Source organism: Salvelinus alpinus, chromosome 34, assembly GCF_045679555.1.
Source record: "Salvelinus alpinus chromosome 34, SLU_Salpinus.1, whole genome shotgun sequence".
Classification (NCBI taxonomy): domain Eukaryota; kingdom Metazoa; phylum Chordata; class Actinopteri; order Salmoniformes; family Salmonidae; genus Salvelinus; species Salvelinus alpinus.
Genome location: NC_092119.1, coordinates 19,360,893 through 19,376,396, shown reverse-complemented (window position 1 = coordinate 19,376,396; position 15,504 = coordinate 19,360,893). Strand labels below are relative to the sequence as shown.

The following is a 15,504-nucleotide window of genomic DNA, read 5'->3' as shown; positions in this document are numbered from 1 at the left end:
GCTAAATGTTTTCAAACATTCTAAAACAGAAAACAAAAATGTCCAGGTGGTCCCTCTTTGTTTCAGCTAATTTTCCAATGTTTTGTGCCTAATGAACATGACCCTAATGTGTCCTTTGATGTGTTATGTTATCAGGGGGAGTTTCTGCAGAGCCACTGGGAGGCTCAGAGGGATGTCCTGGACCAGCTGAGTCTGAAACTGAAGAGCCAGCAGTACTGCACTGGCACCATCAGGAGGACTGGGAGGGAGTACGCACAGATGTCCAAATACAACAGGTAGGTCGCCACCATTGATCCTCAGGGCCACCATACTTATGGGGACTCACTGGATTATGTTATACAGTTCCACAATCAGACGTCTTCAACTTCAAATCAAATCAAAATGTATTTGTCACGTGCGCCGAATACAACAGTGAAATGCTTACTTACAGGCTCTAACCAATAGTGCAAAAAAGGTATTAGGTGAACAATAGGTAAGTAAAGAAATTAAACAACAGTAAAAAGACAGGCTATATACAGTAGTGAGGCTATAAAAGTAGCGAGGCTACATACAGACACCGGTTAGTCAGGCTGATTGAGGTAGTATGTACATGTAGATATGGTTAAAGTGACTATGCATATATGATGAACAGAGAGTAGCAGTAGCGTAAAAGAGTTGTTGGCGGGTGGTGCATGGCAGGACACAATGTAGATAGCCCGGTTAGCCAATGTGCTGGAGCACTGGTTGGTCGGCCCAATTGAGGTAGTATGTACATGAATGTATAGTTAAAGTGACTATGCATATATGATAAACAGGGAGTAGCATCAGTGTAAAAGAGGGGTTGGGGGGGCACACAATGCAAATAGTCCGGGTAGCCATTTGATTACCTGTTCAGGAGTCTTATGGCTTGGGGGTAAACACTGTTGTGAAGCCTTTTTGTCCTAGACTTGGCACTCCGGTACCGCTTGCCATGCGGTAGTAGAGAGAAAAGTCTATGACTGGGGTGGCTGGGGTCTTTGACAATTTTTAGGGCCTTCCTCTGACACCGCCTGGTGTAGAGGTCCTGGATGGCAGGCAGCTTAGCCCCAGTGATGTACTGGGCCGTACGCACTACCCTCTGAAGTGCCTTGCGGTCAGAGGCTGAGCAATTGCCAAACCAGGCAGTGATGCAACCAGTCAGGATGCTCTTGATGTTGCAGCTGTAGAACCTTTTGAGGATCTCAAAACTAAATATTTTTAGTTTCCTGAGGGGGAATAGGCTTTGTCGTGCCATCTTCACGGATGTCTTGGTGTGTTTGGACCATGATAGTTTGTTGTTGATGTGGACACCAAGGAACTTGAAGCTCTCAACCTGCTCCACTACAGCCCTGTCAATGAGAATGGGGGCGTGCCCAGTCCTCCTTTTCCTGTAGTCCGGCCAGGTCTCTGACCTCCTCCCTATAGGCTGTCTCATTGCTGTCGGTGATCAAGCCTACCACTGTTGTGTCGTCTGCAAACCTAATGATGGTGTTGGAATCGTGCCTGGCCATGCAGTCGTGGGTGAACATGGAGTACAGGAGGGGACTGAGCACGCACCCCTGTGGAGCTCCAGTGTTGAGCATCAGCGTGGCAGATGTGTTGCTACCTACCCTCACCACCTGGGGACGGCCCGTCAGGAAGTCCAGGATCCAGTTGCAGAGGGATGTGTTTAGTCCCAGGATCCTTAGCTTACTGATGAGCTTTGAGGGTACTATGGTGTTGAACGCTGAGCTGTTGTCAATGAATAGCATTCTCACATAAGTGTTCCTTTTGTCCAGGTGGGAAAGGGCAGTGTGGAGTGCAATAGAGATTGCATCATCTGTGGATCTGTTTGGGCGGTATGCAAATTGGAGTGGGTCTAGCGTTTCTGGGATAATGGTGTTGATGTGAGCCATTACCAACCTTTCAGCCCTTCATGGCTACGGACATGAGTGCTACGGATCTGTAGTCATTTAGGCTAGTTGCCTTTGTGTTCTTGGGTACAGGGACTATGGTGGTCTGCTTGAAACATGTTGGTATTACATTCTCAATCAGGGACATGTTGAAAATGTCAGTGAAGACACGGTCAGCACACGTCCTGGTAATCTATCTGGCCCCGCAGCCTTGTGTATGTTGACCTGTTTAAAGGTCTTACTCACGTCGGCTACGGAGAGCGTGATCACATTGTCCTCCGGAACAGCTGATGCTCTCATGCATGCCTCAGTGTTGCTTGCCTCGAAGCGAGCATAGAAATGATTTAGCTCGTCTGGTAGGCTTGTGTCACTAGGCAGCTCGCGGCTGTGCTTCCCTTTGTAGTCTGTAATAGTTTGCAAGCCCTGCCACATAAGACGAGCGTTGGAGCCGGTGTAGTATGATTCAATCTTAGCCCTGTATTGACGCCTTGCCTGTTTGTTGGTTCGTCGCAGGGCATAGCAGGATTTCTTGTAAGCTTCCGGGTTAGAGTCCCGAACCTTGAATGCGGCAGCTCTACCCTTTAGCTCAGTGTGAATGTTGTCTGTAATCCATGGCTTCTGGTTGGGGTATGTACGTACAGTCACTGTGGGGACCACATCCTCGATGCACTTATTGATAAAGCCAGTGACTGATGTGGTGTACTCCTCAATGCCATGGGAAGAATCCCAGAACGTGTTCCAGTCTCTGATAGCAAAACAGTCCTGTAGTTTAGCATCTGCTTCATCTGACCACTTTTTTATAAACCGAGTCACTGGTGCTTCCTGCTTTAATTTTTGCTTGTAAGCAGGAATCAGGAGGATATAGTTGTGGTTGGATTTACCAAATGGAGGGAGAGCTTTGTACGCGTCTCTGTGTGGGGAGTACAGGTAATTTAGAATTGTTTTCCCTCTGGTTGCACATTTAACATGTTGATAGAAATTTGTTAGAACTGATTTAAGTTTCCCTGCATTAAAGTCTCCGGCCACTAGGAGCGCCGCCTCTGGGTGAATGGTTTCCTGTTTGCTTATTTCCTTATACAGCTGACTGAGTGCGGTCTTAGTGCCAGCATCTGTCTGTGGAGGTAAATAAACAGCCACAAAGTATAGCTGAAAACTCTAGGCAACTAGTGTGGCCTGCAATTTATCACAATATACTCTACTTCAGGCGAGCAAAATCTAGAGACTTCCTTAGATTTCGTGCACCAGCTGTTGTTTACAAATATGCACAGACTCAAACACACACGCTGTTGATTTACTCTCGTTTTACCAGAGTGTGCTGTTCTATCTTGCCGGTGCAGCGTGTATCCCGCTAGCTGAATATCTATGTCGTCATTCAGCCACGATTCCGTGAAACATAGGATATTACAGTTTTTGATGTCCCGTTGGTAGGGTATTCGTGATCGTACCTCGTCTGATTTATTGTCCAATGATTGCACGTTGGTGAGTAGTATTGACGGTCTTAGGTAGCCTACTGTACGAGCCAGCCCATTCTGGGAACATGGTCTTTTATTTTGAAACGGGATCTTTTATTTGAAATGTAATCTTTTATTTTGACATCAAATGATTTACTGAAGTGAGAGAAATATACTGTACAGAAAATGGAAGCATGTCAACGATGACTGTTTATTCTAGCTACCACTATAACCACTAAAGCTTGGGACAAATTAATGTGGTCTCTTGCAAAGAAGAAGAATAAGGCTTTCTTTTTCTACAAAAGAAGTTGGTCTGTCAATTTAAGCATTATGTTTATTCACAATGGAATGAGATCTCACACACACTTTTTTTCATTCGGGCCTTACGTTCTTAACGTTGTAATCTGCTGTGTACAGCAGAAGCTCAGCACAACTCTTTGTCATGGTTCTCTCTGCTGTTTCATGCCTTACTTTGAGGGTCTCTCTCCCCCAGTGGTTATCACTAACACACAGAAGCTAGCTACTGTACTAAACAAGCTACTGTTCCACTCACTGGGAAAATACACACTTCAAAGACTAGGAATGGGAGAGTTATGTTTGTTGTGCTGATGATAAGCAATAGATAAATGTGAGTGGACATAATGGACACCAAGCACAGAGCTGTTGTTCGTACCTGTACATCAAAACCAATGCAAGTTGCAAAGGATTTTTTAACAATAATGATTTTATACATGTCATTGGTAAAAGCCTTCCCTTTAAGCCTGAAGTGGACCCATGTTCATAAGTGAATGTTAAAGGATTATTTGACCCCAGATTATTCAACACAGTACCCTCAGTGGTAGGTAGCAGAGGAGCCCGGGGGGCGGAGATAAAGGAGGACAGGCTCATTGTGAAGGCTGGAATGGAAAGGTATCAAACACATTGTATCTGGAAAAGATACCCTCCTATTTATTCCATTCCAGCCATTACAATGAGCATGTCCTCCGATATCTCCAGCCACCACTGGTAGGTAGGCTACATTTCTGTGTCTCCTGATTTTAGAACAATTATATATGTAATTGGAAAAATCCTTTCCTCTAACCCATGTTAGTAATTTAATTTTAAAGGATTATTCAACCACAGATTATTCAACAGTACCCTGAGTGGTATGTAGGTAGGCAGGTTCCATTTCTGTCTGTGTCTCCTGCTCCCCAGTCAGTCCTGCAGCAGACTTAACTGACTCCCCTCCCTTGGCTTTGAATCAAGCCTCATTTTAATCCTTTTAAGCCTCTCATTGTAATGATTTATTTTGTGGAAAACCATAATGAACCTTTGAATTTTAATGATGGCTGCCTGCTCAAGGATTCATTGTTTTGACTCTTTGGCCCTTACCTTTGCATGTCTTCGGGGAGGAGCTGTCGAAATCTATAGCCGGGGCTGCCTCTCCTCTCCTCTTGCTGGCTGACACGCCGCCACCACCTGCCTCTGCGTTTTCCTGCCACACCTCTCAACCTTGGAGCTGATAAATACGGGACTGCTGCCATTCACTGAGACTGAGACTGAGACTGAGACTGAGACTGAGACTGAGAGAGGGAGTCAAAAGGCTCCACCTAAGGAGAGGCCGAGGGGAGATTTCTCTAAGATGTGTGTCCGTAATGGTACCCTATTCCCTGTATAGTGCACTGCTTTTGGCCAAAGCCCCTGTCCTATTCCCTATAGCGCACCAGAGCACTACACTAGGCAATAGGGTGCCATTTCAGAGTTGCAGCCTAAGACAGCCCTGCCTGTTTAGAGGCACCATACAGGGATAGATCTTAAATTCCCTCATTAGCAGCAGATGCAATTAACACCATCAATTAAAAGGGCCTTTCTATAAAAGTGTCACTTTAACTGAGATGCGAGAAGTGTCAATAAGGCTTCCAACCTTTCCTTCCAATTGCTCAGAGACACAGCGGCTCAAGTGATGGGCAGGGGTGTCACGTTAGGTACAGTATGTAGCACTGCTCTCCTATAAGGCAGCCAGCGAGATTGATGTTAAGATTGATTTGAACAGAATAGAGGAGGGAAACACTAGTGTTCCTGTCAGGCCGGGGCTGTAGTGTGCAGCACCCACCCAGCCATCCACTGAGCACAGAGGTAGCACCTACCTCTATGATTAACACCCAGCCATCCACTGAACACAGAGGTAGCACCTACCTCTATGATTAACACCCAGCCATCCACTGAGCACAGAGGTAGCACCTACCTCTATGATTAACACCCAGCCATCCACTGAACACAGAGGTAGCACCTACCTCTATGATTAACACCCAGCCATCCACTGAGCACAGAGGTAGCACCTACCTCTATGATTAACACCCAGCCATCCACTGAGCACAGAGGTAGCACCTACCTCTATGATTAACACCCAGCCATCCACTGAGCACAGAGGTAGCACCTACCTCTATGATTAACACCCAGCCATCCACTGAGCACAGAGGTAGCACCTACCTCTATGATTAACACCCAGCCATCCACTGAGCACAGAGGTAGCACCTACCTCTATGATTAACACCCAGACATCCACTGAGCACAGAGGTAGCACCTACCTCTATGATTAACACCCAGCCATCCACTGAGCACAGAGGTAGCACCTACCTCTATGATTAACACCCAGACATCCACTGAGCACAGAGGTAGCACCTACCTCTATGATTAACACCCAGACATCCACTGAGCACAGAGGTAGCACCTACCTCTATGATTAACACCCAGACATCCACTGAGCACAGAGGTAGCACCTACCTCTATGATTAACACCCAGCCATCCACTGAGCACAGAGGTAGCACCTACCTCTATGATTAACACCCAGCCATCCACTGAGCACAGAGGTAGCACCTACCTCTATGATTAACACCCAGCCATCCACTGAACACAGAGGTAGCACCTACCTCTATGATTAACACCCAGCCATCCACTGAACACAGAGGTAGCACCTACCTCTATGATTAACACCCAGCCATCCACTGAACACAGAGGTAGCACCTACCTCTATGATTAACACCCAGCCATCCACTGAGCACAGAGGTAGCACCTACCTCTATGATTAACACCCAGCCATCCACTGAACACAGAGGTAGCACCTACCTCTATGATTAACACCCAGCCATCCACTGAGCACAGAGGTAGCACCTACCTCTATGATTAACACCCAGCCATCCACTGAACACAGAGGTAGCACCTACCTATATGATTAACACCCAGCCATCCACTGAGCACAGAGGTAGCACCTACCTCTATGATTAACACCCAGCCATCCACTGAGCACAGAGGTAGCACCTACCTCTATGATTAACACCCAGCCATCCACTGAGCACAGAGGTAGCACCTACCTCTATGATTAACACCCAGCCATCCACTGAACACAGAGGTAGCACCTACCTCTATGATTAACACCCAGCCATCCACTGAGCACAGAGGTAGCACCTACCTCTATGATTAACACCCAGCCATCCACTGAACACAGAGGTAGCACCTACCTCTATGATTAACACCCAGCCATCCACTGAGCACAGAGGTAGCACCTACCTCTATGATTAACACCCAGCCATCCACTGAACACAGAGGTAGCACCTACCTCTATGATTAACACCCAGCCATCCACTGAGCACAGAGGTAGCACCTACCTCTATGATTAACACCCAGCCATCCACTGAGCACAGAGGTAGCACCTACCTCTATGATTAACACCCAGCCATCCACTGAGCACAGAGGTAGCACCTACCTCTATGATTAACACCCAGCCATCCACTGAGCACAGAGGTAGCACCTACCTCTATGATTAACACCCAGCCATCCACTGAACACAGAGGTAGCACCTACCTCTATGATTAACACCCAGCCATCCACTGAGCACAGAGGTAGCACCTACCTCTATGATTAACACCCAGCCATCCACTGAACACAGAGGTAGCACCTACCTCTATGATTAACACCCAGCCATCCACTGAGCACAGAGGTAGCACCTACCTCTATGATTAACACCCAGCCATCCACTGAGCACAGAGGTAGCACCTACCTCTATGATTAACACCCAGCCATCCACTGAGCACAGAGGTAGCACCTACCTCTATGATTAACACCCAGCCATCCACTGAGCACAGAGGTAGCACCTACCTCTATGATTAACACCCAGCCATCCACTGAGCACAGAGGTAGCACCTACCTCTATGATTAACACCCAGCCATCCACTGAGCACAGAGGTAGCACCTACCTCTATGATTAACACCCAGCCATCCACTGAACACAGAGGTAGCACCTACCTCTATGATTAACACCCAGACATCCACTGAGCACAGAGGTAGCACCTACCTCTATGATTAACACCCAGCCATCCACTGAGCACAGAGGTAGCACCTACCTCTATGATTAACACCCAGACATCCACTGAGCACAGAGGTAGCACATACCTCTATGATTAACACCCAGACATCCACTGAACACAGAGGTAGCACCTACCTCTATGATTAACACCCAGACATCCACTGAGCACAGAGGTAGCATCTACCTCTATGATTAACACGGTAACCTTTAACGCTTGTCTACCCTCCTTATGGTGAGGGAGAGGGAGGGAGTTAGAGTGAGCGGAAGAATGATCTTCGAAAATAAACGCTAAAAGGGTAGGTTTGGGGGGGGGGTACAGTAAGTGCTTTTTACACGTCCAAGGCAACTGACAGAGAAATATTGTGACAGTTTAAAAGGCTATAAAGTAGCTCTGACAAATGGAGGCTGCTGTGTGAGCCTTGATTTTATTCTCTAATGTGTTTGTTTGGTTAGATGCCCACAGATATCTTGTCCTACAATAATTTAGTTTTGTATTGACGAGGAAAAAAACAATATCACCGAATGGAATATTGTAACATATTTATCTGTTTAAAAAGCCATACGGCAGCGTCTGTATAATGAGTGGTGGAGTTGAATGCCTTAGGGTGACATTCTTCTTCTGAGGCTTTACTTGTCACATGGTTTCCCATTTCCTGTCTCCCCTGTTTTGATATGATCAATGTCTACTGTATAACAAGTACTTAAAGGTTCATATTTTCATTTTCTTTAATCAATGTCTGATTTTGAGTTTTAAGTTTCTCGTCATTGACATCACAGAGGATTTGTCATGGACCAACAACACCACCACTCTTGTCAAGAGGGTGCAACAGCGTCTCTACTTCCTCAGGCGGCTGAAGAAATTTGGTCTACCGCCCCGGGTTATCTCCAAATACTACCGCTGCACCATCGAGAGCGTCCTGACCGGATGCATCAAGGCCTGGTACTGGAATTGCTCTGTCCACAACCACAAGGCCCTCCAGCGGGTGGTGAAGATGGCTCAGTACATCACTGGGACCATGCCTCCACCCATCCAGGACATCTACTCGATATGGTGCCTGAGGAAGGCACACAACATCATCAAGGACCCCACACACCCCAGCCACAAGCTGTTCACCCCCTTACCGTCGGGCAGACAGTATCACAGCATGAGGTCTGATACCAACAGGCTCAGAAACAGTTTCTATCCACAAGCCATCAGACTGCTGAACACTTGAACTGGACTGACCACCTGCTCTGATTCCCCTCACCTGAGAACACATTACAGCTGCTGCTACCAGACTCTTATTATACTGCTCAATGTATACACTTGCCCCCCATCCCCCCTTCCCCAATATACCTGTAAATATTGGACTTTAAAATGTGCCTTCCTGTATTAGACTTATGCTAAAAAGTTTATTATATTCTACTGAGCCATTTACTTTATGTTCGTATTCTTATCTTGTATTATTTCTTATTGTTGTTGCATTGTCGAGAAGGAACCTGCAAGTAAGCATTTGGTTGGGCGATGTATACCATGGGTATCCTGTACATATGACTAATAAAACTGTAAACTTGAAAATGCTCATACAAAGAGTTCCGCCATGCTCGTTGAAGTGACATACAGTATGTAGTACTAAGCCCAAACTCAATTCTGCTCCTGTGTTAACTCTGTTGCTGCTATAAAGGAAAATAGAGAGTGTGTGTTGTGTTCATATTTCCCAGTTTGATGGTTGTTTATGCAATCTCATTCATAGTAGTTTCCATTCGACGGCTTTGTGAATGTGAGGCGAGGGAAAGGGAATGCCATCGGCAGCCTGACACAACTATGTCCAGAGCAGCCTGGATTAATACCGAAACAATTTGAACCACTAATGTGTCTAAACATGTAGCCACCCTCTGAGCCTTAAAAACCAAAGCCATGACGATAATGTGTATGTGTGAGCAGTTGCCCTTGTTCATTTCATAAATGTTTGATGTTATTTCATGTCACAGGCTGGGGAGGGGGAAGTAGAGATTGGGCTGAGACAGAGGGAGGGAGAGAGTGTTGGAAGGGGGAGGGAGGTATGTGTGGAGGGTTGGAAGAAGGGAGGAAGCAGAGTTGAAGTCATGTTTAATTAAGATGTTTCTGTGCTTTAGAGTTGTCACTCACTAGCTTGGTCAGAGATCCAGTATGTCATGTTTAATTAAGATGTTTCTGTGCTATAGAGGTGTCACTCACTAGCTTGGTTAGAGATCCAGTATGTCATGTTTAATTAAGATGGTTCTGTGCTGTAGAGGTGTCACTTACTAGCTTGGTCAGAGATCCAGTATGTCATGTTTAATTAAGATGGTTCTGTGCTGTAGAGGTGTCACTTACTAGCTTGGTCAGAGATCCAGTATGTCATGTTTAATTAAGGATAGGGGGCAGCATTTTGACGTTAGAATGAAAAGCGTGCCCAGAGTAAACTGCCTGCTACTCAGGCCCAGAAGCTAAAATATGCATATTATTAGTGGATTTGGATAGAAAACACTCTGAAGTTTCTAAAACTGTTTGAATGATGTCTATGAGTATAACATAACTCATATGGCAGGCGAAAACCTGAGAAAAATCCAACCAGGAAGTGGGAAATCTGAGGTTTGTAGTTTTTCAAGTCATTGCCTTTCGAATATACAGTGTCTATGGGGTCATATTGCACTTCCTAATGCTTCCACTAGATGTCAACAGTCTTTAGAACCTTGTTTCAGGCTTCTACTATGAAGGGGGAGCGAATAAGAGCTGTTTGAACCAGGTGTCTGGCAGAGTCCCATGAGCTACGTCTCGCGTGCGGCCGTGAGCGCGAGCTGCGTTCCTTTTCATTTCTAAAGACAAAGGAATTGTCCGGTTGAAACATTATTGAAGATTTATGATAAAAGCATCCTAAAGATTGATTCTATACATCGTTTGACATGTTTCTATGAACTGTAATATAACTTTTTTGACTTTTCGTCTGGACTTTTGTCTGGACTTGCCCGCGCATTGTGAATTTCGATTGGTGAACTAAACGCGCTAACAAAAGGAGGTATTTGGACATAAAGATTAACTTTATCGAACAAAACAAACATTTATTGTTGAACTGGGATTCCTGCGAGTGCATTCTGATGAAGATCATCAAAGGTGAGTGAATATTTATAACGCTGTTTCTGACTTTTACTGACTCCACCACATGGCGGGTATCTGTATGGCTTGTTTTTGTGGCTTAGCGCTGTACTCAGATTATCGCATGGTGTGCTTTTTCCGTAAAGCTTTTTTGAAATCTGACACAGCGGTTGCATTAAGGAGAAGTATATCTTTAATTCCATGCATAACACTTGTATCTTTTATCAACGTTTATGATGAGTATTTCTATAAATTGATGTGGCTCTCTGCAAATTCGCCGGATGTTTTCAAACCACAACATGTCTGAACATAACGCGCCAATGTAAACTGAGATTTTTGGATATAAATATGAACTTTATCGAACAAAACATACAGTACATGTATTGTGTAACATGAAGTCCTATGAGTGCCATCTGATGAAGATCATCAAAGGTTAGTAATTCATTTTATCTCTATATCTGCTTTTTGTGACTCCTCTCTTTGGCTGGAAAATGGCTGTATGTTTTTCTGTGACTAGGCGCTGACCTAACATAATCGAATGGTGTGCTTTCGCTGTAAAGCCTTTTTGAAATCGGACACGATGGCTAGATTAACAAGAAGTTAAGCTTTAGTTTGGTGTATTGCACTTGTGAATGTATGAAAGTTAAATATTTCAACAACAAAAAATTTCGCGCTCTGCCATTTCAGCGGATGTTGTCGAGGGGTTCCGCTAGCTTGGTCAGAGATCCAGTATGCATCTAACCCTGTTCACTCCTCCTGCACCCTCCTGAACCCTGAGCTCTACTACTGCGCCAGCAGTAATTACCACCGCTTGTCAAATATTTATTCTGTAAAGTCCTGCTGCCTTTCTAGCCCTCTTTTCAACCTGACGGTTAAGCTGGGGAGGAGGTGGACATTAGGTGATTGGCGTTTGGCGGGGGTAGTGAGGATGTGTCAGTCAATGTGTTCTGCAGGATATTTCACAGCCGAGTCATCTCTAACCCCAGCTCCTTCTCCTTGTCCTCTTCCCCCTCCTCCCTCCTCTCCTCCATCCTCCCTTCTCCCCTCCTACCTCTCCTCCCTCCTTGCTCTCCTTCCTCCTTCCTGGACTCCAGCCTGCAGGAGTTTGAGTCTGACTTCCAGGAGCTCTGGGATTGGCTTATGGACATGGACTCTGTGGTGACGGACAGCCACGAGCTGAGGATGTCAGAGGAGCAGCAGCAGCATCTCTACAAGGTGAGTGGCTGTTACTGACTGACTGACTAACTGTTACTGACTGATTGTTACTGGCTGACTGTTACTGGCTGACTGACTGACTGACTGACTGGCTGGCTCTTATTGATGGTTACTGGCTGGCTGACTGACTAACTGTTACTGACTGACTGTTACTGACTGGCTGACTGACTGTTACTGATGGACTGTTATTGACTGACTGTTGCTGGCTGGCTGATTGGCTGGCTGGCTGGCTGGCTGGCTGGCTAGCTGGCCGGCTGGCTGTTACTGGGTGGTTGGCTGGGTGGTACTGGCTGGCTGTTACTGGGTGGTTGGCTGGGTGGTACTGGCTGGCTGTAACTGGGTGTTACTGGATGTCTGTTACTAAATGTCTGTTACTGACTGGATGGTTGTGCTCTGCAATGATGTCTGGATGGTGGTCACTGGCGTAACGCCGTTTTCTTGACCCCCCTGTAATCGAATGCGTCAGCCAGACAGCCACTCACAAAGTATAAAATACGGATCGCTGTCCATGGTGCTGAAGTTGCGACATGTCTATGCGGCTGCCTATGGAATCGATGATAGGCTTCTTCTTTGTTACCAGGGCTTAGCTTAGCTTTAGCTAATGGATAACTGTTTATTGGTTGGCCTATTTGGTCGTCATTTTCTCAGGTTAAGCCTAACTTTTCACAAAGCTATCCACGGTGCCACAATGCTGACATTTAGACTGCTGGCTGGCGGAAATAATGTATTACTTGTTCAGTAATTAAAGTTGGAAATTGAAACAATGCAGATTGTAAAATTGATGTTAGATGCAACAGCATACTAATCAGCTACCAATTGATTTTCTTCTCTCGAATATACAACTGTCCTGTTTAGGCTACCAGAACATGCATGACATGAGTCATGGATAGAAGGTTGTTGTGCGTAAAACCAGTCTATTAATGACAAATAATACAGTCTGTCCACCCTCTATACACTAGCTTAATAGGGATTATTTCATTATGCAGTGTAGCCTACTATCTATAGCTATACACAGTATTAAACTGATATTTAGTTGCTATTTATAAACGTATTATACAAATTGTACATCAAATAGGCTAACAATTCTCCTGAAATATTCCTTGCTGCATCTCTGTTTCTCTCTTTTTCTCTTTCTCTTACAAAAAAGTTGATCTGTGTCTGTGCTTGTCTCTCTCTTTTGTTCATAGAGGGCTGTAGTAGCTACAGTATGTGACTGGGCTGTAGTAGCTACAGTATGTGACTGGGCTATAGTAGCTATAGTATGTGACTGGGCCATAGTAGCTAGAGTTTGCGACTGGGCTATAGTAGCTACAGTATGTGACTGGGCTATAGTAGCTAAAGTATGTGGCTGGGCTATAGTAGCTACAGTATGTGACTGGGCTATAGTAGCTACAGTATGTGACTGGGCCGTAGTAGCTACAGTATGTGTCTGGGCTATAGTAGCTACAGTATGTGACTGGGCTATAGTAGCTACAGTATGCGACTGGGCTATAGTAGCTACAGTATGCGACTGGGCTATAGTAGCTACAGTATGTGTCTGGGCTATAGTAGCTACAGTATGTGTCTGGGCTATAGTAGCTACAGTATGTGACTGGGCTATAGTAGCTACAGTATGCGACTGGGCTATAGTAGCTACAGTATGCGACTGGGCTATTGTAGCTACAGTATGTGACTGGGCTATAGTAGCTACAGTGTGTGACTGGGCTATAGTAGCTACAGTATGTGACTGGGCTATTGTAGCTACAGTATGTGACTGGGCTATAGTAGCTACAGTATGTGACTGGGCTATAGTAGCTACAGTATGTGACTGGGCCGTAGTAGCTACAGTATGTGACTGGGCTGTAGTAGCTACAGTATGTGACTGGGCTATAGTAGCTACAGTATGTGACTGGGTTATAGTAGCTACAGTATGTGACTGGGCTGTAGTAGCTACAGTATGTGACTGGGCCGTAGTAGCTACAGTATGTGACTGGGCCGTAGTAGCTACAGTATGTGCCTTGGCTGTAGTAGCTACAGTATGTGACTGGGCTATAGTAGCTACAGTATGTGACTGGGCTGTAGTAGCTACAGTATGTGACTGGGCTATAGTAGCTACAGTATGTGACTGGGCTGTAGTAGCTACAGTATGTGACTGGGCCGTAGTAGCTACAGTATGTGACTGGGCTATAGTAGCTACAGTATGTGCCTGGGCTATAGTAGCTACAGTATGTGACTGGGCTATAGTAGCTACAGTATGTGGCTGGGCTGTAGTAGCTACAGTATGTGACTGGGCTGTAGTAGCTATAGTATGTGACTGGGCTATAGTAGCTACAGTATGTGACTGGGCTGTAGTAGCTACAGTATGTGCCTTGGCTGTAGTAGCTACAGTATGTGACTGGGCTGTAGTAGCTACAGTATGTGCCTTGGCTGTAGTAGCTACAGTATGTGCCTTGGCTGTAGTAGCTACAGTATGTGACTGGGCTATAGTAGCTACAGTATGTGACTGGGCTATAGTAGCTACAGTATGTGACTGGGCTGTAGTAGCTAGAGTATGTGACTGGGCTGTAGTAGCTACAGTATGTGCCTTGGCTGTCGTAGCTACAGTATGTGCCTTGGCTGTAGTAGCTACAGTATGTGACTGGGCTATAGTAGCTACAGTATGTGACTGGGCTATAGTAGCTACAGTATGTGACTGGGCTATAGTAGCTACAGTATGTGGCTGGGCTATTGTAGCTATAGTATGTGACTGGGCTATAGTAGCTACAGTATGTGACTGGGCTATAGTAGCTACAGTATGTGACTGGGCTATAGTAGCTACAGTATGTGCCTTGGCTGTAGTAGCTACAGTATGTGACTGGGCTATAGTAGCTACAGTATGTGACTGGGCTGTAGTAGCTACAGTATGTGCCTTGGCTGTAGTAGCTACAGTATGTGACTGGGCTGTAGTAGCTACAGTATGTGATTGGGCTATAGTAGCTACAGTATGTGACTGGGCTGTAGTAGCTACAGTATGTGCCTTGGCTGTAGTAGCTACAGTATGTGATTGGGCTATAGTAGCTACAGTATGTGACTGGGCTGTAGTAGCTACAGTATGTGACTGGGCTGTAGTAGCTACAGTATGTGACTGGGCTATAGTAGCTACAGTATGTGACTGGGCTATAGTAGCTACAGTATGTGCCTTGGCTGTAGTAGCTACAGTATGTGGCTGGGCTATAGTAGCTACAGTATGTGACTGGGCTATAGTAACTACAGTATGTGACTGGGCTATAGTAGCTACAGTATGTGACTGGGCTGTAGTAGATACAGTATGTGACTGGGCTATAGTAGCTACAGTATGTGACTGGGCTATAGTAGCTACAGTATGTGCCTTGGCTGTAGTAGCTACAGTATGTGACTGGGCTATAGTAGCTACAGTATGTGCCTGGGCTGTAGTAGCTACAGTATGTGACTGGGCTATAGTAGCTACAGTATGTGACTGGGCTATAGTAGCTACAGTATGTGCCTTGGCTGTAGTAGCTACAGTATGTGCCTTG

The 15,504-nt window shown here is 45.6% G+C and overlaps 1 protein-coding gene across 3 annotated transcripts in view; it reads left to right on the top strand.

The window, feature by feature from the left end:
• LOC139563516 (A-kinase anchor protein 6-like) overlaps positions 1–15,504 on the top strand; it is a 258,152-nt gene that overhangs the window by 145,651 nt on the left and 96,997 nt on the right. For all 3 annotated transcript variants that reach the window (XR_011672571.1, XM_071382233.1, XM_071382234.1), the window contains exons 8-9: positions 136–275; positions 11,872–11,992. Coding sequence is in view for 2 of the 3 variants with exons in the window: in XM_071382233.1 (XP_071238334.1) it covers positions 136–275; positions 11,872–11,992 (261 nt within the window). In the remaining variant the exon portion in view is untranslated. The remainder of the gene's footprint in view (positions 1–135; positions 276–11,871; positions 11,993–15,504) is intronic.